The sequence below is a fragment of the Chelonus insularis genome, unplaced genomic scaffold (genome assembly GCF_013357705.1).
Source record: "Chelonus insularis isolate UGA/USDA-ARS -01 unplaced genomic scaffold, ASM1335770v1 contig_339_pilon, whole genome shotgun sequence".
NCBI classification, from domain to species: domain Eukaryota; kingdom Metazoa; phylum Arthropoda; class Insecta; order Hymenoptera; family Braconidae; genus Chelonus; species Chelonus insularis.
Window position 1 is genome coordinate 68309 of NW_023276505.1, and position 24987 is coordinate 93295.

Consider the following 24987-nt stretch of genomic DNA (forward strand, 5'->3'; position numbering starts at 1 on the left):
TTTTTATATTCAATGACAAAAATAATTTCATAATTTTAGTTCAATAAACGATTCCATTTGTATAATTTATTATATTTATTTCAGATTAAACTCTACGACTATTATAAAAAATTGATAAATGTAAAATGAAGTTTTGTTTTATTACTTGCAGTAAAAATGGTTTTATAATAGTCACGAGATAAAACTAATGTCAAAAAAATCTGTTTTTTTATTTATAATTAATTATTTTCTTAAAACTGAATTACGTTTCTACTTATATTTTCTATTATTTGTTCAGACTTAGAAGTATAATAAATAGATAAAAGTACGTGGAAAGACGAAAAAGTTAAGAAAGAAAATTATCAGGTGTAAAGCTCAAAAATAATCATCCAAAATGATAAAAGAAATCTAAATCATAGGCATATAATAGACAATTAAAAAGAAGAACTCTTTCATTATTAGACAGTGTATGCCAGAGAATCATATATGTCAAAATTTTTATTAATTTAGAAATTGATGCGATTTACTTTTCAAAAATGTTAAAAAATTATTATTCAATGTACTTTTGTATCTTCATGATAGTTGTTTTTATCGTAACTGTTGATTGTGGTGCACATGCAGCAGATACTGGGAAAGATAAGTAAGTAATTTTTCAATTTTCCGTCAATGAAAGAATGGAGAAAGGTACATAAACTAATCAATTTTTTCAGAGCGTATACATTAATAAATATAGAGAAATTTAATCATGAGGCGACCAAAAATTTTTGCAAATCTTTTGATTATGTTGTAGCAGATGTTGATGGTAAAAAATGAAATAGACTATCTGATACAATATGATATAATTTTATTGTAATATTAATGTCATTAACATTTTTATTTTTTAGTCATTTTTAAGGATGTATCGAAAATAACTGAGAGTGATGTTGAAATTTTAAAGAAATGGGATCGTGCCGATAAAAAATTGATTCTTTATAAGACGATTATGGATGTTGATACACTATATACTAATGCACTAGCTGAAAAATTACAAGAATTTGATTACACTAAGCATGTAAATATATACATGAAATACATTTAGGTTAGTTTAAATAAAAATGAGATAAGAAATATTTTATTTCAATTTTTAGTTAAAAATCGTTACTCCTGTGGATGCACTCGTCTGGCATCTAAACAAAATTGATTTCAGTGGAAAAGCATATGTTATTGGAGATGATGATTTTATTGATTTTGTAAAAAGTCTGGGTATTGAAACTATTTCTAGTGTAAGTATGAATTATAAGGTACAAAAAAGAATATACTTTTCATATTACTATGTAAATTTCAGCCGGACAAGGTATCATACAGTGACTATTATACTGGTTACAACGCGACGCTTAATAATAAAGTTAAAGCTGTAATTATTGCATTTGATCTTAATATAAATCTTTATAAAATGAGCCAAGCTATTCGTTACTTGAGCAATCCGGAGGTTAAATTATTCTTAACACATCCAAAAACAATCTTTCTAGCCAATTATTATAAAGGTAATATGAAAGAAAATAAATCACAAATACTTCGTACTTACTGATCTTCTTTCCTGTTCGTTTTTTCAGTTTGGATTAAAAAATTGATAGCGGATACCAAGAGAACCAAATTATATATCGACCAATTAGACGGTGTCTTTGGAGATTTTCTTGTTGAAGAAAATCATTTAAATAATAAAGTATTAACAATTACAACTGAGTAAGTATTGGATAAATTTTTAAGAATATGTAAACATTTACGAAAAAAAAACAACTAAAAAAATTAGGGCAGTTATAATTTGACATAATAATTTGTAAATTTTGCAGCGCTTCTGGGAATCGGAATTTCACTATAAAGCATAAATACAAACCTCTATTAATAGGAGACTGGAAAGTTAAGAAAGAAATTGATTTAGAACAAACGTATTATAAAGTCGATCATTGGACTGGATTGCCTTGGTGTTAAACATTGAAATAAATTGATATTAATTAGCAGAAGGTGGAATAAAGTGAAACACCCAGAAAGAACAAAAATCAACAGATTGACCAATGTATTAAAAATGTTAATAGTTTTTAATGAATTAATAAATTGAATAATTAGTAAACAAATAACGTAATACATAAGTGTTTTTAAATTTTTTTCAACAGTTCAATACATTTTCTCGAACATTCCATTTTACCCTCCCTTCCCCTAATATTTGTTAATCGATGAATCAATAATATAAATAATACTTTTGATGATAATTATCGAAAATTGATGTAAATCTTGAAATTCGTGAGTTAGCTTTTTTTCGCTCTATTATAATTATGATTTGGCACATTTTATTAAAGTAAAGTAAATTTTTCCAAAATGTGCAAAATTATGATAATCATAGAGCGAAAGAACGCCAACTAACGAATTTCAAGATTCGCATCAATTTTCGATAATCATCATTGAAAGTATTATTTATATTACTTATAATAATCAATGTAAACAGCTTAAGCTGATCAATTATGTGAATTAGAATAATAAAGGTATATAACAAGATGACATGGACTTTCGTTTGTCGAAATGTAAACAAAAACAATTTTATTTCTACGAAATCAAATCTTCCAGAAAATATGATAGTCTAATGAAAAACAAATTAAATATGTGTTGTAAATCATACTCGAATTCATTTATTTATTTGTTTACCATATTGAGCTCTTAGCCTTCGGACTTTATATTTTATTGAAAATCTTTATCTACTTGTCTGTTAACAAAATCAACCTATTCCTTTTGAAGTTATCCTCAAGTACTTTCTAATCTGTAAAATTTCTACTGAAATCTCATTAAATATGTTAATTTACTTTTCAACTGACTATTAATTATTTGCATTCGTAGTTATTCGGTTATTTATTCATTATTTTTCAATAAAACAGTCAAACAATGTATTTATATTGAATCAATATATAAATTGTTTTATTCAGACGTGTTTACGGCTAACCAAGCTCGATTTTGGATTTTTATAATCCGGGAAACATGAGATTAAAAGAGGTACTTGATAGACTTGGAACAGGTTCTATCTACTGATTAGTCGAAAATACTCATTTTCAAATTCAAATAGACAAATCAGCGCGTGAGTCGAATAAACCCGAACACTTTCGAAGTAATGTTTGCCGCTGAGTGACCTCCTTACCAATCATGCTACCCGGATAATAAAAATCAAAAATTTAACTTTGACAGACAAAAATAAGTCGGACTCTAATACAACTTTCAGCCACGTAACGGCGCTCGTGCTGATAAACTTCACGAAACTACTGAATACAGATTTATTTATACATTGCACTCTAATTCTGATAATGAATATTTTTAATTAAGTTAATTATTTTCTTGTCATGAATGCATTATATGATGAAATAATCATCAATAATAAGTTGTTTTCTGACAAATATTGTCTGAAAAAATTGACCATATTAAGGCCTTAGATAATTTATTAAATTAATGTAGTTAAAGATGATATAACACTAAAGCAAATATAATAAATAATAAAACTATAAAAATCGTCGTATAAAATATAAAGGGGAGGTAGTCTTTGTATATAAAAACCTCATATCAAAAACCAGAGTATTTCGATTTATAATTGAGTTCACTAGAAAAAGTAACACGCTGTGCATATTTTTCCATTTCATAAGTTTGTTTCAATTGTTAGTTATCAGCTGTATCTTGAACAATGGATTGCAATTTTTATTCTTTCTTCCATATACTTATTATTTGTTTAATTAGCACTTGTCCAATGATAGATTCGAGGTTAGCCATTAATATCTATTGTTTCGCCCAAAATGTGTTGTTGAAAAATTAATTATTTTCTTAACGAACATTCGAATAGAACCAATTTACAGAATAGTAGATATTTAATCATATAATCATCTATGCTCCATTTAGGTACACCAAACATCATGCAATTAATCTCACTGAACTTACAAATTCCGATTTTAAAAATTTCTTGAATTCTTTCGATATTGTCATAACTGACATTGACGGTAAATATTTATTGACCTATATTTATTAGTAATAACTTGACATCCATTTTTAATGTATTGTCATGTTTATGAAGACATGTTTTCTACTAGGAGTCATAAGACAGTATAAATCAGAGCCTATTGATGTTTTTATTGTTTTACAAAAGCTTAAGGAACTTGGTAAGCGAAATATTTTAATTACCAGCAATAGTTATTTTTCTTCAGAGGATTATAGTTCGTTTCTGATTTATTTCGGATATAACGCAACATCTGTAGGTATCAATTAATATTTGTACATAATTTCAGTGAAATTAAACAATAATCAATTATTTCTGATTTCAGGATGAAATAGTTGTTCCTTCAGACGCACTCATTTGGTATCTTAAGAGAATCAATTTTACAGATAAAGCTTATGTTATTGGTTGTGATTTATTTGTACAAAGTCTGAAAAAAAGCGGTCTCAATATAGTAATTGGTGTAAGTGATTAATACTTATGTTTTTATGAGAATAAAATTCTTTAATATATACCAATTGATTTTACCTTAATATTTAGAAATCGATTGAAGGAAACGTGTATAACACATCTCATTTATTCGATATAGACAAAGAAGTTAAAATAGTGATAGTTGACTTTGATGCTCATGTAAATTGGTTAAAATTGAACATGGCTGGAGTTTATCTTAAAAACGACAGAGTTGCTTTCTTAGCTGGAGCATCCGAAATGCAACTTCCTGCATTAAGAGATGACCGATCCATGGGTAATGTTAAGAAAGGATATCTCTTTTACTTAATAAAATTTTACTTGATTGTTTTTGAAAAATTATTTACTGATTAATTTATTCGATTATAGGTTCTAGTTATTTCCTAGACATTTTAATGAGATATTCCAAAAGAAAACCTTTATTATTCGGCAAACCTGGAAAAATTTTTGGCGACTATATTCTTGAACGTTTCTCTGTATCCGATTCTTCTAGAGTGCTCTTCATTGGAGATTCGTATGAATTACCTTTATGTGAAAAATTTATCATCTTTGAATATTTTACGATATCTAATGTGAAAAATCACTTTTGTTATTGTTTAGAATTGATGTTGACATGAAATTTGCCGATATGTATAGTTTTAAAAAATTACTAATTGGACCAGGGATGTATCTATCAAAATCTGGAAAGTGTATGAAAGATAGTCTGCCTATAGCTGATTATTTTATTGACGATTTGAATGAAATGTTAGGAATTACCTTAAAAATGAACTTCCTCAATTTAGTATATTTTTATAAACAATACTAATTTATATTTTTTTCAGGGTAAAATTATTTTAAACATTTATCGAAAATTCGAGAAATTATAATCAGTAATAAATGGATTTTCCATCATATGATGCTATTCAATAAGAATTTTTTTTGTCAATTGGATCATCTTTACTTTGGTAATTCAATTTGAATAAAATGTAAACGGAACTTGATAAAAAATGGTTCTTTTATTGGACACACGTCATATGTTACATAGTTTAGTCATCGATAGATTTGTATGGTTTAAAAAAATAATAATCAATAAAGAAATATTACATTTATATTTCTATTCCTTTTAAGTATTTCTATCAATTTCAAATATATCAAATTTTTCAATTGTTCAAATATTGCTTCATTTTTTTTTAATTCTTAACATTTAGTTGTTCAAATAGATTTCATACGTTAATCTAACCATATATTATTGTTATTGGACTGTAACTCTGAATGTAATATATCATAGAACTAATACTATTCAAATCAATGTATAATAAGTTTATATTATATAAAATAATGTTTTTTTTTTATTACGAATAAAGAATACTTAATGATTTAAATCTAATGATAAAAAATTTTAGTCTAGAATAAAAAAATTAATTTTATTATCTTAATGTATATTTAGTATTATAAATTAATTCAACTTGAAAAAGCAAAAAACATCCGCAATGGTGGGAAGAAGCACAGTTTTAACATATAAAAGCATGTCGCTTGATTTTTTGTTCACAGTTATCAGTTACAATTACTACGTTACGTTATCAACATTGTATTAAAAATTGTATTGTAGACCAAAATGATTTCCGTCTTTCAAAATATCTTTACATCTTGTAGTTTCTGTTTGATTGCATTTTTTTTAAGTACTAGCAGTGGTTTGATACAAAATTCATCGAGCCCACTTTTGTACAGCTCTTTGTAAGTATTATTGTTATTGTTTTTTAATTAAATAACTTTTGTTTTTTATTTGTTAAGATGTAATCAAAAGCCAGCGAGAAATCTTCAGAGCCTCAATAGTAGAGAGCTAAGTGATTTTTTTCAATCCTTTGATACTGTGATCACAGATATTTTTGGTAAAATAATATCATCAATTACTCTTTATTTTTCTCATGGCATAGTGAACTATTAAGGATAATTCTTTTATTTCAATCATTTTTTAGCTATTTTGAGGCTAAGTTCTTCACCAATTGTAGCAACGGAAATTCTGAAAAACTTGGAAAAATGTAAAAAGCAAAATATTTTTCTAGTAGATAAAATAAGATTTCCAATTCAAAATTACTTGAACTCATTATCTTCAAAGTTTAATTATCCCGCAAATGAAGTAAATGCGATGACTATATTTTTTTTTCATCTTTAGTGTATACAATTTTATATCAATTATACTTTATTTTATCTTCTTCTTCTATGTAGGGCCAATTTATATTACCACATGAATCTCTTCTTTGGTATCTTAAAAAATTCCAAATGAAAGGAAAAGCTTTCGTCGTTGGTTCTGACAAATTCATTCAAACACTGAAAGATGCTGGTGTTGACGTTGTATCTGCTGTAAGTGTTTAAAATTTCATGTAAAATCATTTATAGTTGTATGTTACTTACATTAATTATAGATATTTAGTTGGAAAACTTTATATTTAAAAATTCTAGCCAAAATACGCTAACGTACATAATAATAACCATTGTAACCCAATGGCTATTGACAGAAGAGTTAATACAGTGATAGTAGATTTAGATACTACTGTGAATTTAGGTCAAATAGCTCAAGCTGGACTCTATCTTAAAAATGAAAATGTTCAATTTTTGGCTGGAACAGCTCAAAAACAAATTTATGTCAACAAATTTCATAAAGTCATAGGTAATATTATTATTACAAAATTTTATTATTTAAATTTCATGCCATGCTTTTGATATATCTTGAGTTTTTATGTTTTGTCAGGTCCTGGTTACTTTGAAGATGTTTTGATTAATTATTCTGGAAGAATCCCTTTACATTATGGTAAACCTGGTGGTCTAATGAGAGACTATATTATGGATCGCTATCCAGCTATTGCTTCTAATCCCAGTAGAGTATTGTTTATTGGAAATTCGTGAGTATTACATTTTAAAAACGACAGGTTTATCTATTTGGCTTTTAGAATTATTAGCACAATTTTGAATATATTCTAGTATTGATGTCGACATAAAATATGCTTATATGTGTGGTTTCCAAAAATTATGGCTGAATCCAGATGCAAATGAATCAACTGTCTCCAAATTAGTCAATAATTGTATGACGAATCCTGATTACTATCTTTCTGATATAAGTAAGATGCGTTTCATTGGTTGCAGATAATAATTATTAACTAACAATAAAATATAATGTAGAATCAAAAACTTTTGAATTAATTTTAAAAGATATAAAGCATTATCAAGATAAATTCATTATGATTTTATTGCATAATAAAGAGATATAAAAATTATAATTCTCAAAATTGTTACTAATTGAGTCAAATGAGTAATGATAATAAGTAATGATGCTATAATCATTTGACTTCACATTGTTAATTACCTATAAATTTTTTATATTCTAAAGGATTGAGTCATTTCAGCAGATCTACTCTAATCTCAATGGGCGTGAATTGAAAAAATGTTTTATTATTAAATATATCTAAGTAATACAATTATTTATGTAAATTTAATCTAGTTTTTATTGAAAATGCTATCCATTGTCTAAAAATAAATATGATATCTTCTCAGAGGAGGAGAAAATGTTTATTAGCTGGAAAGCTCATTATTTGAAGTGCAATCAGTATCTAGCTTGCATGTATTGTGGATTTGTAAACCAAACATAGTGAGTCTCTGTTTAATACTATCAATAATTGGAAAAAATAAAAAATGAATTTTAAATCACAACAGTGTTCAATAATTAGTTTTATCCACTTACTTATAATAAGTGTATTTCTTCTGAGTCTAACAACTAGTTGTTTTCAAATCCCGCCATTAACAACAGAAACAAATGTTACTAATTCGTAAGTATTTGTCAACCAAAATTATAATTACATCACCTATTAAATTTTTGGTACACTCAGCTGTATTGATAATTTTTAGTACTTTTGTTATTTTTTTGAGATGTAATATGAATCAACCAAAAGATCTTCAAAAACTTACAAACCCAGAACTCGCAGCTTTTTTTGCATCTTTCGATACTGTAATAACTGATATTGATGGTAAAACAATAGACTATTTAATTAGAATAATTTCATTCGAAAAATATTTCAATAACTCTTTTCCCTTTTTAGGAGTTTTATGGCAAGGTATGGCACTTATCCCAGGAGTAGTTGAAATTTTGAAAGAATTGAAGAATAACAATAAACAGATTCTCTTGGTTACCAACAACAGTATTTTTCCAGTCCGACATTATATCAGAATTCTTCAAGAAATGGGATATACTATCACTCCGGTAAAAAATTTAATGTTGCTTATTATATGTATTGCTTATTTTTATTTACATAATAAATGTCTTTAGGACGAAATTGTCTTACCTTCAGATACACTTATTTGGTATCTTCAAAGTATTGGGTTTACAGGAAAAGCTCTAGTTATCGGCAGTGTATGTTTCAAAGATAAGCTAATCAATGCTGACATTGATATTGTGACTGGTGTAAATATTACAATATATTTTGATAAATATGACTGTATTTGATAATGTGAATCATTAATATTTTTTTAACTTCAGCCACCTTCTGTCGAAGAAGATATACGTCTTCTAGAGAATCTAACGAAAATCGATAAAGATATTGAAGCTGTTATAGTTGAGTTTGATTTCAATGTCAACTGGGCTAAAATCATTCAAGCTGGGATTTATCTTGAGAATAAAGACGTTTTATTTTTAGTTGGAGCATCTGATAAGAAATTTCCGGCTTCTAAGTCACACATAATTATTGGTACAATAAAGAATACATTATAGCTAAAAATATTCTGTATTTATCTTAAAATTTATTTAACTTTTTTAGGTGGAGGTTACTTTCAAGAGATCCTGGTTAACTTTACCGGTAGAAAACCTTTATTATTTGGAAAACCTGGATCCATTTTAAAAGATTTTATTTTTGATCGCTATGCGGAAACAATTGAGACTGATCCTAAAAGAGTATTGTTCATTGGAGATTCGTAAGTATTAGAGAATGAATAGAAAAAAAGCAGAACTTGGTTTATGAATAGAAGTAAAGATGCATATTTGATAGTATATATCTCAATTTAAAAAACTTTTCAGGTTGAACGTTGACATGAAATTTGCTGATTTGTGTGGCTTTTCAAAATTATGGGTTGGTTCTGGTGTTGATGGTTCGGATGTATCGAGATTTAGGCACAGTTGCGAATTCGTGCCTGATTATTATTTACCTGACCTGAGTAAAATGCCTCTGGTTCCAGTGTTTTAAATTTAACTAATTAGTTCTTAATGATTATAAACTCATTATTAAGAATTATAGAAGTATATAAATGAAAAATAATAAAAAAATTACATACTCATTAAAACTGTTTTGTTTTGCTACTTTACAATTATTGATTTCGTGAAGTTTATCAGCACGAGCGCCGTTACGTGGCTGAAAGTTGTATTAGAGTCCGACTTATTTTTGTCTGTCAAAGTTAAATTTTTGATTTTTATTATCCGGGTAGCATGATTGGTAAGGAGGTCACTCAGCGGCAAACATTACTTCGAAAGTGTTCGGGTTTATTCGACTCACGCGCTGATTTGTCTATTTGAATTTGAAAATGAGTATTTTCGACTAATCAGTAGATAGAACCTGTTCCAAGTCTATCAAGTACCTCTTTTAATCTCATGTTTCCCGGATTATAAAAATCCAAAATCGAGCTTGGTTAGCCGTAAACACGTCTGAATAAAACAATTTATATATTGATTCAATATAAATACATTGTTTGACTGTTTTATTGAAAAATAATGAATAAATAACCGAATAACTACGAATGCAAATAATTAATAGTCAGTTGAAAAGTAAATTAACATATTTAATGAGATTTCAGTAGAAATTTTACAGATTAGAAAGTACTTGAGGATAACTTCAAAAGGAATAGGTTGATTTTGTTAACAGACAAGTAGATAAAGATTTTCAATAAAATATAAAGTCCGAAGGCTAAGAGCTCAATATGGTAAACAAATAAATAAATGAATTCGAGTATGATTTACAACACATATTTAATTTGTTTTTCATTAGACTATCATATTTTCTGGAAGATTTGATTTCGTAGAAATAAAATTGTTTTTGTTTACATTTCGACAAACGAAAGTCCATGTCATCTTGTTATATACCTTTATTATTCTAATTCACATAATTGATCAGCTTAAGCTGTTTACATTGATTATTATAAGTAATATAAATAATACTTTCAATGATGATTATCGAAAATTGATGCGAATCTTGAAATTCGTTAGTCGGCTTTCTCTCGCCTTGTAGTAACTTCACACATTTTACTCAATATTAATTTATTTTAACGTTTCTATCGAATTTTCTACATTGTGCATGCAGGATTAGCATGATAAAAACATGTATCTCCTCATCATTGTATTGGTTTGTGTATACATTGCTTGCATCACGGACGTACGTGAACGCCGCCCTCATCTTCGCAGACTCCGCTTTAAATAATATATCTTTACAGTAATTCTTTCTTCTTTTCAATTTGATAATTTTCCTTCATATTACAACTGTTTTTATCGAAGTGTTAATTAGTAACTTATCATTTTAAGATGGAATGTGACGCCACCAAGAGCTGTTCATAATTTTAACTATGTACAGCTCAAAAAATTCTTTAATTCTTTCGATACCGTCATCATTGATATTAATGGTAAGTAAATGACTGAAGCTAGGAAATAACTATTTATTTCATCTTCAAATTATTCATTTGAATATATAAGTATTCTAAAGATAATTAATTATTAATTTTTTAGAACTCTTATGGCACCGTCATTGTTCTATTGTCAGTGCTACAGATACTCTGAAAAAATTTCAAGCTCTCGACAAGGATATATTATTTATTAGCAGCAATAGTATTCATCCTATCAAGTATTACATTCAACATTTGGATCCGCTGAAATATTATGCAAACGTGGTGAGTATTTATTTATATAAAGCTCAAATATTATAATCAATGAATGACATTATTCCTCATATTCTATAAATGCATTTTTAGAATCAATTTATTACTCCTTATAACACAGTAAGCTGGTATCTAGAACACACAAAATTTGAAGGAAAGGTTTTGACATTTGCTACATCATTTTTTAAAGACTATTTAATGAGAAGCGGAATAAACATTGCGACTGGAGTAAGTTGATAATATAATGAATAACTTAAAAACAAGTTTAATAGTATATAAACATCTTATATTTATTTTTCAGCCATCGTGTCTTGAAGAAAACTTTGACTTACTCGAGAATTTGACTAAAGTTGATAAAGATATCAAAGCGGTAATTCTAGATTTTGATTTCAACATGAACCTGATGAAAATGCTTTTAGCTGAAGCTTATCTGCGAGATGAAAATGTTTTGTTTTTGGCTGGTCCATCGAATAAAAAGCTGGCAATATCTGATTCACAAATAATCATGGGTAACTTTACATATATAATAAACAACACAAGGTCACTTTGAATATTTTCAAATATATTTCTATCCTTTCTTAAGGCCCTGGATATTTTCAAGATATTATCATTGATTACACGAGAAGAAAGCCACTATCCTACGCTAGATCTGGTTCAATTTTAAAAGAATTCATTTTCATTCATCATAACATTACTGATCCGAGTCGAGTTTTATTAATAGGAAATTCGTAAGAATCATTTGATTATAATACTTCGAAATACTGCTTATACTCAGGATCAATAATAAATAAATAATATCCAAACTATTTGTGTTCTAGACTGGAAACTGATATGAAATTTGCTGAACTCTGTGGCTTCATTAAATTATGGATCGGTTTCGAAGAAGATCTGCTACATTCGTGCGGAAATGGTTGTGAAGCTATGCCCGATTATTATCTAACCAATTTAGGCCAACTGCCATTTATCGACTATGATGACTAATTTATTATAATGAGTTTTCAACGATTTTAATCAATTTTTGCGTGTGTTCAATGGGTTATGGGTTATGGGTTTTTTCAATGTCATTTTATTCTCTTATATAACGGTGTGATGACTTGTCATTCTTATTCTATTGTGTGCTTTATACTTAATTTTTCATCGATATTATTATCATTTTATCGATTTTACGCACTCTGTGCTATGCTGAATTTTCAGCAATTTTATTTAACTTTTACGTGTGTTCAATGGGTTATGGGTTATGGGTTTTTTCAATGTCATTTTATTCTCTTATATAACGGTGTGATGACTTGTCATTCTTATTCTATTGTGTGCTTCTCACTCAACTTTTCATCGATATTATTATCATTTTATCGATTTTATGCACTCTATGCTATGATGAATTTTCAGCAATTTTATTTAACTTTTACGTGTGTTCAATGGGTTATGGGTTATGGGTTTTTTCAATGTCATTTTATTCTCTTATATACCAGTACAATGACTTGTCATTCTTATTCTATTGCGTGCTTCTCACTCAACTTTTCATCGATATTATAATCATTTTATCGATTTTATGCACTTTGTGTTATGATGAATTTGAATTCTTAATTGACAAAACTTCAACAATGTAATAACAATAATTTTGTGTGATTAAAAAAATATTTCAAACTATACATGTTGTTAGAATTACTATTTATATATGATTATTAATTGATAATATCATGTTGATAACTATCCGAGAGAAAAGTCTGTGTCGCACTACTTGTATAAATATAAACATGATAATAATGTGTAAAAATTATAGTATCATCGTAAATTCTGATAATTATTGCTAGATAACTTTGGTTGGGAAGGTGAGAAAGAAAAAAAATTTAGTGACAAACATATGCTGTAAGAAGCCGGTGAAGGTTCAGGTAATGCAATTGATTGCTAAAATGGAGGTCACGTTTTAATAAGATGGGTTTAGAACACAGCTACTACTAGAGAAGAAATTATATTGACAAGAATAACTTAAACGTGAGCTATTCAAAAATATAACGAAACTTGAATGAATATGTAGTACTACAGTATATTGTTAGACACAAGTGGACTGGGTTAGTGAATAGAGCAAGACTTGCTAGTTTTCGTTGTATGAAAAATTGCTTTGCATTTAACAAAGTTATGAAGAACTTTTTGGTGAGTATTATTGAAATTGTAACTTACAAGTTGTTTTTTTTGTTTTAAATCATTTTTTAATTAATTGAAACCAACTATTAGAAATGAAAGGAATGAAAATGTGTTATTTTTTATATTTTTTCATTAGACTTGGCGATTTGGAGTCGTAATTAGTTGTGGAGTGACAATGGGAGTTGTTTTAATATTTTTGAATCACATAAAAAAGCCAAAAAAGAATAAAAAAAATCCAGATAAGAAAAATAATAAAACTTTTCCAACACAACCAAAGCGAATAGTGACATCAAATCAAATACTAGAATTGCCCTATCCACGGTGGAAAAAAGTTGGAAAAGTAAAAGAACTATATTTTTATCCGCTCAAATCAGGCCGCGGGAAAGAACTTTCTGAATGTCTGTTTACAGAATGTGGCATTGCAGTTAATAATAAAGGAGTTCTTACTCTCAAAGACAGGTAAAGAGCACTTTAAATAATAAAACTAAATTTATGTTATTCTTTTTGTAAGTTATAAGTTAGTATTTAAAGAAATATTTAAATTATGCAGAATGTTTTTGATCTACAATGAAGAGACTGGTAAATTTATAACTAGTAGAGTCTATCCTACATTGATTCTAGTTAGTCTTTCTGCTGTTAATGAATCTAAAGTAAAGCTAGAAGCAGTGGGAATGTCGACATTAATTTTTGATATCCCAGAGCAGTCAGCTACAAAGAACTATGTAACTTGTTCTATGTGGTGGAATGAAAAAGTAAAATGTATCGATTGTGGAGATGAATCTGCTAAATGGATATCTGAGTAAGTTTAACGAATATTTTAAAACTTCTTTCAAAATTTTCAACAATGAAAACAATCTACTTTGCTCTCTAGCATTATAGATAAGTTATTGTTATTGAAATTGTATTGTTAAATTAGAAAACACACAAATTCACTTGTTTCGTTATAATCCATTATTCATCAATGATCTATGTGTGTTAGATTTCTCACTGGAACAAACTCTGGTTTAAGAGTTGGTTTGTCTTCTCTAGATCAAAGAAATATACTTAAAGGACCGTGGGAAAAATTTACTAAAGTTTACGATAAAATAACAAATGATGACGTGGTAAGGCAAATTAAAAAATTACATTTTTAATGAAGTCATTTTTCAAATTAATTTATGTGTTTACGTCTAGTTGACTCAGTATTTAGTACTGCTCAGTAAAATAGTAAATTGAGGCAGAAAAAATATTTCTAGTATTAATTTCAGGGATTGTTTTCTGATCTATCGAGCTACATGCTTTTAACCGAATCCTCTTTAGAGGAATTGAATAGAAAACTGGAAAATCCTGTTTCTTCTCTTCAATTAAGACCAAACATTGTAGTGTCAGGCTCGGAAAGTTTTGCTGAAGATAACTGGGAGTGGATTAAAATTGGTGAAAGTGCTGTAATTAGAAACATAAAACCTTGTCCAAGGTATTTCAAAATAAATTATTTTTTCTTATTATCAAAATTAATTAATAATTTTTAAATATCAGTGATTTTTTCAAATTGATTTCAAAATCATAAATTTACAATTTTTTTTTATAATTAATATTAAAAATAACTAATACAAACAATTAATAGTTAGACACAGTCATATTTGATGCCATCTATATTTAAAACACAATTTTTTTCATTACAGATGTTCAATGATTCGAGTAGACCCTGACACTGGGAAAATCGATAAAGAAGAACCTACTAAGACATTAAAAACATTTCGTGAACAAATCGACAAAGAAAAAATAAAAGTTGATGGTACCGCCCCAATTATGGGGATTTATTGTGGTCTTTACGTCAGTGGACATGTCAAAGTTAACGATGATGTTTTTGTCCATGTACCACAAACTATTCGTACAACACAATTGTGATTTTCTATGTTAAATATGAATAGATTAAAAAATATTTACCAGGTATTGAAAAAAAATTTTATTTTACTTATACTTAAAAATTTTTCTGATAAGTATGCATATTTGTTACAAACTAATAAATATACATTGTTATCGTTTTTAATTGTTGATTACCAAATCACGTAAATAAACAGAAATATAAAGATATTGAATAGTATTCAAATTCCAAGAGTTTTATGAACGATAAACTATGTAAAAACGGACAGATAAATTGGAGCCTCAGGAAGGCAATGCATACGATAATATATATTATATTGTAATATAGAGATGAAAAGAGGGGGCATTGAGATATGAGCATTTACAAGAGTCTTGTCATGATTCACAGCTCAGTTAACGAAAGTATTAGTGGGTAGTTTGCTTCAAAAAGAATAACTATGACCAATTACTTTAAAATTGTCTTCTCTTTGATACTTTTATTTAATTTTTATTGGATCACTCTAGCTCATAAAAAAAATGCTGACTGTAAGTTGCCATTCTTTAATCTTATTTAATTTCTATAATTTATTTTTGGATTTTAAAAACATCATTATACTTCAATAAATTCTTCTTTGAGAAATCATGTATCTTCAATATAATTTTTTTTAATACGATAGTTAATAATAAACTTTATTACCATACAAAGCGAAGTACTTAATAAAAAATTAATCATAGATTTTCAAGATACTTTGGGGCACTTGAAATCAACAGCTTCTGCTGAAGAGCAAACTGAAGCAGCTCAAAAATTAATTCAGAGAATTATTGAAACTAAATCAAATCGGTTCCAAGTTTCAGTTGATCCAACAATAGGCCCCGATGGAAAAGATACTTTCAAGGTAATATTTTGCGATTTGTCAAGAATTCGAATTGCAAAAACTCGTTTTCATATCATTTCTTCCAATAATATTAAAATTTAATTACTTCAATATTATATAATGACACTTTTATCTATCAAAAATAGATGTATAAACTGACAAGCCACATACTCATAGTTGAAGGTTAGACTATATTTATATTTAATGGTATTTTGTTGTTTTAGATTATCAAACTTTCTAAAGACAGAGTTAAGATAACAGGAACAACTGGCGTTGCAGTAGCTTGGGGTTTTCATTATTATTTGAAAACTTATTGCAATTCTCATATATCATGGGAAGGCAAACAGATTAGCTCATTGGACATATTGCCTGATGTAAATGAAACTGTTACCTCTAACGATAGGTATAAAAATTCGATTACAATCACAGCAGTTAAAAATAGTTATTTCTCAATTAATATAATTAACACAGGTTTCGATATTATCAAAATGTTTGTACAGCTGGATATAGTTCTACTTGGTGGAACTGGGATCAATGGGAGAAAAACATTGATTGGATGGCCTTGAATGGAATTAATCTCGCTTTGGCTTTTCATGCTCAAGAAGCAATTTGGGAGAGGGTATATTTTGAATTAAATCTAACAAGAAATGAAATCGATCAACACTTTGCAGGACCAGCATTTCTACCATGGTAATACATTATTAAGTTGTCCTAAACTTATGATGAATAGATAGGACTTTTTGAGACTTGACAAAAATGACATAAATTGAAGAATTATTTATAAGAGTTTAATAGATTCATTGGAATAATTTTGATTGAAATTAAAATTAACTTGAATTTAATGAGACAATTGTTCAATGAAACTATATTTTATTCATCACAACATTAAGTCAATAAAACTATTGATTGTTATCTTGATATTTTTGAAGTTGAAGTTAGATAAATCGTCATTCTATGTACATTATAAATTAATGATAAAGATTATAATTGAGTTAGAGACTAGATTTTGTTCAAAAATATTTTTTCTTTACAAAAAACTGGATGACTGTGATAGTATATAATTATCTAAATAATTGGTAATTTATGTCACTGTTCTTGAGGAATACTGTTATTTTTAAAGCATATTGTATGATTACAATTAGGGCAAGAATGGGTAATATCAGAGGCTGGGGTGGTCCATTACCTCCATCGTGGCACAATTTTACTATCACTCTGCAGCATAAAATACTCAATAGAATGAGGAAACTTGGAATAATTCCAGTTTTGCCAGCTTTTGCTGGTCATGTACCTCAAGCATTTCGTAGACTGTATCCCAACGCCAATATGACAAAAATAAATTCTTGGAATGGATTTGATGACAAATACTGTTGGTAATTATTAATTGAATAAGATTTCAGTAAGCTATTAAAAAAATACATTGTAATAATTTAAAAATTTTCTAGTCCGTATCTAATATCACCACAAGATCCGCTTTTCAAAATTATTGGAAAAAAATTTCTTCAGACGGTATGATAATATTTTAAACTCTTACGTTAATGTTTATCAGATAATAATGTCATCGGTGTTATCTATTTATAGTATATAAAAGAATTCGGAACTAATCATGTGTATAATTGTGATACATTCAATGAAAATGAACCTTTGGATGGTGAATTAAATTCGTTGAGAAGCGTTGGACAAGCCATTTATTCAGCTATGACAGATGTTGATCCACAAGCTATTTGGTATAAATTAATAAAATTAAAATGGATTATTTTTTAAGATATTGACCGATTTTCTTCTATGTGCTTTTTTCAAGGATGCTCCAAGGATGGCTATTTGTAAATGAATTTTATTTTTGGACGAGAGATCGAGTCAAAGCTTTCATTACTTCAGTTCCAATCGTAAGTTGGAATTAATTGAATTCAAATGCAAAAATAAAACACTATATTTTGTCTAGGGTAAAATGATTATCCTCGATCTCCAATCAGAACAATTTCCACAGTATGACAAATTTGATTCATATTATGGCCAGCCCTTTATCTGGTGTATGCTCCACAATTTTGGAGGCACGTTGGGTATGTTTGGTTCAGCTGCAATTATTAATGAGGTATTATATGAAATTATCATTGTTTAATTATCTGTCAATATTTGTAAATAACATTCCGACCATTATTTCCAGCGAGTATTCGAAGCGAGAAATATGAATGGAAGTACAATGATAGGTACTGGTCTGACACCTGAAGGAATTAATCAAAATTATGTGATATATGATCTAATGAATGAAATGGCATATAGAAAAAGACCAGTTAATCTTGATCAATGGTAAAACATTTAGAGAATAATTGAATGAGTATTGAAATCAATTTGAATATATTTACTTGCATAAATATTTAAGGTTCAAAAATTATGCATCTAGAAGATATGGATGTAAGAATGAGTATGCAGTAGAAGCATGGAAGTTTTTACAAAACTCTGTTTACAATTTTAATGGTACTCAGAGGATTCGAGGACATTATGTGATAACGAGAAGACCAAGTATGCGCATCAGCACCTACGTAATAATTTTCTTTCTATTAGTATTTTTACAATATAATTAAAATTGAACTATCTTGAAATTAAGATTAACAATAAAAATGATCTCTGATTACAGACATGGTATGATCCATCATCAGTATATAACGCTTGGAAGTTTCTGCTTAAAGCTCGAATTGGTCGAGGATCTAATTTACTATATCAACATGATCTAGTTGATGTTACTAGACAAGCACTACAATTAATTGCTGAACATGTATATCTCAAAATACAAAAAAGTTTCCATGAAAAAGATTTAGCCGCATTCAAGTATGTATTGAAATTATTCGATTTAATTTATTTTGATATAATATTATTACTTATTAATGTAATATTAAATTGTTTAGAGCACAAGCCAGCTTGTTACTGCAAATATTTAGTGATTTAGAAAGCATTTTAAGCACCAATAAAAATTTCCTAGTTGGTAAATGGATTAAAGATGCTCGATCATTGGGAACCAATGTTGAGGAAAAAAAATTATACGAGTTCAATGCTCGTAATCAAATAACTTTGTGGGGCCCAAACGGAGAAATAAGAGATTATGCGAATAAACAATGGGCCGGAGTCATGTCTGAATATTTTGGAGCCAGATGGTCGTTATATTTATCAGTTGTAACATTTGCTTTAGAATTTCATAAGCCAGTCAATCAATCAATATTGTCAACGTTTCTATTCGACACGGTAGAAAAACCATTTACCATGGCTCGTAATGAGTTTCCAGCTGAACCTAAAGGTAAAAATAATTTTCTCTGTTAATACCTTGATAATTAATACATTGGAAAGAAATATAAAATTTTTTTTTATCTTTTTCAGGTAATTCAATTGAAATATCATGGAAACTTTGGAAAAAATGGAAGTTGAGAGAACCAATGAAAGAAAAGAGGCAAAAACAACCTATGCTAAATAAACATTTATGTTGAATTAAAAATCTTTGAAATTGATTAATTAATACTTACCATTTTCTGATAGGCTAAAAAGGTCAATAAAAAAATAAACAGCATTGCAGAAAAAAATACTATTTATATAATTTTCATTAACAGTTATTCTTATTTGACAGCACATTTGTACAAGTTTTAATATGAGAAATGGAAGGATATTCGCTGAAATTTTATATGCCACGATGATTGTCAGAAAATTTTAAGATTTTTTAAAATCAATTATTTATTTAAATAAAGTACTAAAGATGAGTAAAATTTTTTAATTAACACAGTCTGTTAGTGATAAAGTTCATTTGAGATCTTCAAACTTTTTAAAATATATTCAATCATTTAAAGAATAACATATACAATATACTTGATTTTATTTATCACAAGAGTTTAATTATTCCAAATTTAAGTGCATAATATTTTTATGTAAAAAATTTGTGCATTATTAAGAATATAAATGTCAGATATTTATATCAACTATATCGACCGATAATTTTTTTTAATGAGTGACACTTTAATTACTTTTGAGCTTAATTATATAAATTTTTATTAATACGATCTGAATTAATTTATATTTAAATATCTACATCATGATCAACATGATAAAATTCGACATAATTTTTTATAAGACTTTGGACCACTTACAGGAAAAATCGTTGTTTCTTAATAATAATTTACATTTTTAGTAGAGTTTTCGCTTTCAAAATTAGATAATCGCTTTTCAAAAGTACCAACATCCATTATTAAATCTCGATTGATTTAAAATTCAGTGTACATTTTATGCATTTATATCTCTATATGTTTTATATTCATGGTACATTGCTACCATTTTTCACGCAATCAAAAAATTGAATTTTTTAGCCATAATCACCAATTGTTTATTCGATATAAGCAATTTGCTTACTGATATTATAAGTCACGCCAAAAATCATTTTTTTTTACAATCATTTTAAAATTTTAAAAGAATAATCGATAAAAATTTGTAATAAGTATTTCTCTATTTAATCATTAGTGGAAAATAAGTTTAATTAAATATTATCGTATGAATTATAATTATTCACTACCTATTTTAAATGTAGAATTTTTTGTCTAATTATCAAATGGTTGAATTTAAATGCTAAAAATTACAATTCACAATAATTACATGTGTTTAATAATTAGTATAAATTATTACTTGGATATTCATGAAAAAGATTTTCATCACATATTACGATTTTTCAGGTACGCCCATTTTTTAACAATATATTAATTATTATGCTAATATTAACGACAAATAATAAAAATAAATATTTAAATAAGTACTTGTTAACAAAAAGATAATTTAATACATAAATGATTGAAAAATATAATTTTTATATTATTATCATTGATTTATGACGTGTGAGTCGATAAATTTATTTTATAATCGATGAAAGTAGTTAATATTGGAAACTTATTATATCTTTAAAGTCGCATGAGTAGGATCTTGATTTTTAAGTTAAACAGTTTAGATTTATAAATGCCGTTACCTTTATCAACAACACTAATATAATACAATTAAATTCATTTGACAGATTTTTATCATTTAAGCTGAAACGAAAAATTATGTAAATTATTTATGTAGAAGAGTGATTTTTCGTTGGTTTGTTTGAGCGACTTTTTTAATGGTCAATGTTTACAAATCATCTCCAATAATAGCCGACACTATCTTTGGTCCCGATCAGTCGACAGTGTATTATTCATGACTTTAATTTATTTTCCATCCTTTTCGTCTGATTTGATTCTACATCACCGTTTTCCAACATCAATTTCTGGAATCGAAACTTCTGTAACTGGTGGTAACGACGGATCAGCAGTCGTTTGTCTGAAAAAAATAAAAGTTCGTGAAAAAAGGTAAATGATAGACTAGCAATTTCCTTGACAATAATTCGAGGATAAATTTTTAAGATAAATAAAAAAGCTTACTTTCCACCTGCCTGCCACTCATAAGAATCTGGAGCAGAATTACTTCTTCCGGCTCGATGAAATTGAGCTGTCTTACTTTGATTCCCTAAATCTCGAGTTTTACCCAAACTTGTCGAAGGGAGTTCAAGATTCCCGGATATGACATCTCCTCTGCTAGGTTTTACGCTTTTCTTGGGTAAAAATGGGTTCTGTCAACACAAAAGGTCGGAATTACTTCTAAAATTAATTGTTTTTTCCTAATGAGATGATGATAGCTATTTGTTCATGGCATGAACTCCTACATGAAAAAATAGCGGTAGAATAAAAAAACAAAATACAGTTATTATTTTATTAAAAAAAATGTATTACTATCTGATTATAAAAAATTGTATGATGTTCCCTAATAGCATAGCAGATAAAAGTGACATAAAATTTTAAAAAACAAATAAAGAATCAAAAAACAATAAGCTCAATATTACTTGACATTAATTACTTCAGGAATGTGTTTATAATGTATAGGTATCATCATAAAGCTTCATAAAAATTTTTCTTAACTTACTTCGTCAAAATTATAATTTATTTAATAAAAAAATGTATGGGCTAATTTATATAATTGATCTAAGAACATACGTGATGATGTTCCCGTAATATTATTTTTTTGTAGCTAGAGATAAAAGTTTGAAATCTTTGGAGCTTAATTAAAGCTTCAAATTTAAGTTATTAATCTAACTAATTATTTTATTATAAAAGACTTTTATTACTCTACAAACTATAAAAGCATTCTATCAAATAATTTACAACTCGTCTCATTAATCAAAGAACTAAATTAGCTATAGGGTCATTGGCTGTTGCCTTTCTTGCTTAATTCAAAGCAACATGACAAAAGCAAAAAGGAAATCAAAAGTCGTTAATCACTATGAAGGTATTTGTCATTGTTGATTCACTGAGCATCAGTCATTGACATCAATGGTATCAATGTTGAAGGTCAGTAATTTTTAACTTTTGTAGCTCTCGAAGGTCACTAATTCCTTCTTTATAATGAACAAATTTTTCAACAGACAAATTGAAAAGCTATTAATTGGTATAGCACACTATTGTAACGGGTTTGTGCACGATAGGTATTTCTCATTCAATTACCGGACCTGTAACACTACAGAAACTGACAATAGAAACAACTAAACTTCCGATGTTTCAAGTCAGCTAGTGTACAAATGACTACTTTAATTATTGACGACAGATCTATTCAACAAACGTAAACTTTATAATTGCTATTTTCTCTCTTATATCAATTTCTGTTTTTTTCTTTCATCTATACGCTCAAAAATACTTCATGAACCAACATATAGTTTATTTGTATAGTATATAGATTATTTATCCACATTAAGTGAAGAAACTTGTCTGCTAAAATAGTAGAGAATTCAATCGCTAAAAAAGGATACATGTTTAAAATTGGCTTTTAAATTTTTGTTCAGTAATTATTAACTTCCCAGTGAAATCATGAATTTTGACATATCTTCACGTTTCAAGGTCCGTGAAGTGGAATACAAAAGCATTCAAGTGAACATCTAGGTATGTGTATATGTACGTACGTATGTGCGTTCGAAATTATTTTTCATCTCGATTATCTCGAGAACAAAGGATGACATCGACGTGGGACTAATTGCACTCGATGCATAATTACGCAATTTAAAACCGATAAGGTTTTCAGCGAAATCGGTTCAGCTGTTTTTTATGTAGAATCAGAATAATGATAAACTAGCTAAATTCTATCATTCTTTCCACTGAGAAGTTACTCGTGTAGACTTTTCAGGTTGCACCCAGACCGCTAAAGAGTACTGATATTTTTTAATTCTTATAGCCAATTTCGAATTATATAATTACGAAACTATAATTTCGAACAAAGCATTTCAGAAAATTCTTATAAGTTCTGTCTCAATGTATGGACAGTTATAATTTTTTTTGTTAATTTTATCCTCTAAAGAATTGAACTGGATTAAATGTTAGAATAATAGACATAAGTTAACATTTATTGAAGCATTAAAATACTCCGTTTTTTATTACACCTACATCGCCCGTATATTTAAATATTTTAATATCATGTATTTACTGCTATTCTTTATTTGTATGAATTCGAGCGGTAAATATCTAATATAAAATTATCCTATTCATCCATTTTTATTTTATGTTAATAAAAGAAAATGAACTGTATAAGAAGGAGAACTTTGATAATAATTGTCATTAATCAGTTTAAGTATCCAACTTTCTTGATGGATATTCAATAGTTACCTACCTGAAAGCTATGTTGTTTGAGCATCGTTTTAATAAGAATTAAGGTATCAAGTTTAGGGATTCTTGTAACAACTCGTGCAACTTCCTCATCAGTGACAGTGACAGGAAGTCGACAGTTATCAGCTTCACTAAGAAGTGGCTCTTTTCCATGGTTCGTTAACCAACGATGAGTCTTTATTTCTTGCAAACTGCATCGTACAGCTGGATCTTTAGTAAGCATTCGTGTTATCAGGTCACGAAGATCTTCAGATAATTCTGGTTTTTCTGGAAAACGTAGAGGCTCAGTTCGCACTGCTGCTTGAACTCCAATAATGCTTCCTGAACCATCCCAAGGTACTTTTCCAGTCACTAATGAATACAGCGTCACACCCATGGACCACACATCACATAGCTGGAATACAAATTGATTTAATCAATAAATCAGCTAAGATACTTCGTCAATGATTAAAATGAATGAAATATTTTTTCTGTTGCAAAAGTAATTTTGATAAAATATTCCAGACGAACAGTCTAAATTATACTAGAGGTATAAAGTAGATTTTGAATAGAAATGTGGGAAAATAAATTGTATTCTAGCCAAATAATTTGAGTAGCTAAGCACCACAATCCAATCAAACAATAGAGTGGTTCAACTTGTTACATTATTTCATCAACTTTGCCCTACGCTCAAAGACACGCACGTGTTGGCTATCTATTTTCTGTCTGCAGTTGAATCAACTAGAAAAGTTCACAAATCTCTTTTCTGTATTTTACCAATGAAAATTGGCTTGTTAAAAGTTTTCTGGATTTATTTAATTGAAATTACGATTTTTCATCGTATTTTCGATTAGAATCTGTAATGGGAATGCCAATTATCTTCTAGAATAATTATTCTCAGTTTTAATTATTTTATTCGGAGTAAAAGAAGTGAATAAAATTATTAGAGCAATGATGAAATAATAAAAAGAGATGAGATTAGATCTTTGAAAAAAAATTAAATCAAGTAAAAAGAATCTGTCTTCATCATTACAATAAATGGATGTTTCTGTAGCTTGAAGATAAAAAAATCGATGAGTAAATAAATTTATTTACATTAAAGTGAATTGAAAATGAGAAAATGAAAATATACGGT

The 24987-nt window shown here is 27.9% G+C and overlaps 6 protein-coding genes across 8 annotated transcripts in view; 5 read left to right on the forward strand and 1 right to left on the reverse strand.

Annotated features, from left to right (window-relative positions):
- The first annotated feature begins 554 nt into the window (after positions 1 to 554).
- Positions 555 to 2090, forward strand: LOC118066337 (uncharacterized). Its single transcript, XM_035082297.1, has 7 exons — positions 555 to 619; positions 690 to 781; positions 864 to 1030; positions 1107 to 1241; positions 1304 to 1502; positions 1572 to 1701; positions 1809 to 2090. Exons 1-7 carry the CDS (start codon positions 555 to 557, stop codon positions 1945 to 1947), a joined length of 927 nt encoding a protein of 308 aa, XP_034938188.1. The 3' UTR covers positions 1948 to 2090.
- Positions 2091 to 3611: 1521 nt separating this feature from the next.
- Positions 3612 to 7568, forward strand: LOC118066276 (uncharacterized). Its single transcript, XM_035082197.1, has 11 exons — positions 3612 to 3750; positions 3886 to 3983; positions 4074 to 4234; positions 4305 to 4439; positions 4517 to 4721; positions 4814 to 4958; positions 5045 to 5225; positions 6650 to 6784; positions 6884 to 7091; positions 7173 to 7323; positions 7403 to 7568. The coding sequence occupies exons 1-11, from the start codon at positions 3674 to 3676 to the stop codon at positions 7566 to 7568; spliced, it is 1662 nt and encodes a 553-aa protein (XP_034938088.1). The 5' UTR covers positions 3612 to 3673.
- A 475-nt stretch (positions 7569 to 8043) lies between these two features.
- LOC118066277 (uncharacterized) lies at positions 8044 to 12973 on the forward strand. Its single transcript, XM_035082198.1, has 14 exons — positions 8044 to 8244; positions 8324 to 8442; positions 8515 to 8675; positions 8742 to 8876; positions 8952 to 9159; positions 9229 to 9382; positions 9486 to 9642; positions 10718 to 10887; positions 10977 to 11074; positions 11178 to 11338; positions 11420 to 11554; positions 11628 to 11835; positions 11910 to 12054; positions 12145 to 12973. The coding sequence occupies exons 1-14, from the start codon at positions 8111 to 8113 to the stop codon at positions 12305 to 12307; spliced, it is 2148 nt and encodes a 715-aa protein (XP_034938089.1). The 5' UTR covers positions 8044 to 8110; the 3' UTR covers positions 12308 to 12973.
- Positions 12974 to 13065: 92 nt separating this feature from the next.
- Positions 13066 to 15393, forward strand: LOC118066340 (mitochondrial amidoxime-reducing component 1-like). The gene is made up of 6 exons (XM_035082302.1): positions 13066 to 13477; positions 13605 to 13927; positions 14019 to 14267; positions 14448 to 14571; positions 14716 to 14921; positions 15130 to 15393. Exons 1-6 carry the CDS (start codon positions 13433 to 13435, stop codon positions 15353 to 15355), a joined length of 1173 nt encoding a protein of 390 aa, XP_034938193.1. The 5' UTR covers positions 13066 to 13432; the 3' UTR covers positions 15356 to 15393.
- A 321-nt stretch (positions 15394 to 15714) lies between these two features.
- Naglu (N-acetyl-alpha-glucosaminidase) lies at positions 15715 to 19926 on the forward strand. Of its 3 annotated transcripts, XR_004690231.1 has the most exons (15): positions 15715 to 15856; positions 16046 to 16206; positions 16410 to 16588; positions 16657 to 16875; positions 17328 to 17555; positions 17628 to 17691; positions 17764 to 17909; positions 17984 to 18068; positions 18125 to 18274; positions 18347 to 18489; positions 18563 to 18722; positions 18818 to 19008; positions 19086 to 19471; positions 19552 to 19716; positions 19796 to 19926. XR_004690231.1 is itself a non-coding variant. In XM_035082299.1 (14 exons), exons 1-14 carry the CDS (start codon positions 15769 to 15771, stop codon positions 19656 to 19658), a joined length of 2307 nt encoding a protein of 768 aa, XP_034938190.1. In that variant the 5' UTR covers positions 15715 to 15768; the 3' UTR covers positions 19659 to 19926. The 3 variants fall into 3 exon arrangements, 2 of the variants coding, with proteins under 2 accessions (XP_034938190.1, XP_034938192.1); XM_035082299.1 differs by having other exon boundaries at positions 19552 to 19926; XM_035082301.1 differs by lacking the exons at positions 15715 to 15856; positions 16046 to 16206 and having other exon boundaries at positions 16434 to 16588; positions 16686 to 16875; positions 19552 to 19926.
- Positions 19927 to 20042: 116 nt separating this feature from the next.
- Positions 20043 to 24987, reverse strand: part of LOC118066338 (uncharacterized) — a 43319-nt gene continuing 38374 nt past the window's right edge. The window contains exons 7-9 of the mRNA XM_035082298.1: positions 23878 to 24267; positions 21609 to 21796; positions 20043 to 21507 (exon numbers count right to left, since the gene is read on the reverse strand). Of these exons, the coding sequence (XP_034938189.1) occupies positions 21432 to 21507; positions 21609 to 21796; positions 23878 to 24267 (654 nt within the window). The 3' untranslated portion in view covers positions 20043 to 21431. The remainder of the gene's footprint in view (positions 21508 to 21608; positions 21797 to 23877; positions 24268 to 24987) is intronic.

Coding starts and splice junctions, on each gene's coding strand:
- LOC118066277 (XM_035082198.1), top strand. CDS start 8,111: ATGAATTTTAAATCACAACAGTGTTCAATAATTAGTTTTATCCACTTA. Junction 9,383..9,485: donor GTATTGTTCATTGGAGATTC/GTAAGTATTAGA, acceptor AAAACTTTTCAG/GTTGAACGTTGACATGAAAT. Junction 9,643..10,717: donor GTAAAATGCCTCTGGTTCCA/GTGTTTTAAATT, acceptor CAATATTAATTT/ATTTTAACGTTTCTATCGAA.
- LOC118066337 (XM_035082297.1), top strand. CDS start 555: ATGATAGTTGTTTTTATCGTAACTGTTGATTGTGGTGCACATGCAGCA. Junction 620..689: donor GCAGATACTGGGAAAGATAA/GTAAGTAATTTT, acceptor CAATTTTTTCAG/AGCGTATACATTAATAAATA. Junction 1,031..1,106: donor AATTTGATTACACTAAGCAT/GTAAATATATAC, acceptor TTCAATTTTTAG/TTAAAAATCGTTACTCCTGT.
- LOC118066340 (XM_035082302.1), top strand. CDS start 13,433: ATGAAAAATTGCTTTGCATTTAACAAAGTTATGAAGAACTTTTTG. Junction 14,572..14,715: donor AAATAACAAATGATGACGTG/GTAAGGCAAATT, acceptor TATTAATTTCAG/GGATTGTTTTCTGATCTATC. Junction 14,922..15,129: donor AACATAAAACCTTGTCCAAG/GTATTTCAAAAT, acceptor TTTTCATTACAG/ATGTTCAATGATTCGAGTAG.
- Naglu (XM_035082299.1), top strand. CDS start 15,769: ATGACCAATTACTTTAAAATTGTCTTCTCTTTGATACTTTTATTTAAT. Junction 16,589..16,656: donor ACTGTTACCTCTAACGATAG/GTATAAAAATTC, acceptor TAATTAACACAG/GTTTCGATATTATCAAAATG. Junction 17,556..17,627: donor TTTGATGACAAATACTGTTG/GTAATTATTAAT, acceptor AAAATTTTCTAG/TCCGTATCTAATATCACCAC.
- LOC118066276 (XM_035082197.1), top strand. CDS start 3,674: ATGGATTGCAATTTTTATTCTTTCTTCCATATACTTATTATTTGTTTA. Junction 4,440..4,516: donor GTCTCAATATAGTAATTGGT/GTAAGTGATTAA, acceptor CTTAATATTTAG/AAATCGATTGAAGGAAACGT. Junction 4,722..4,813: donor AAGAGATGACCGATCCATGG/GTAATGTTAAGA, acceptor ATTCGATTATAG/GTTCTAGTTATTTCCTAGAC.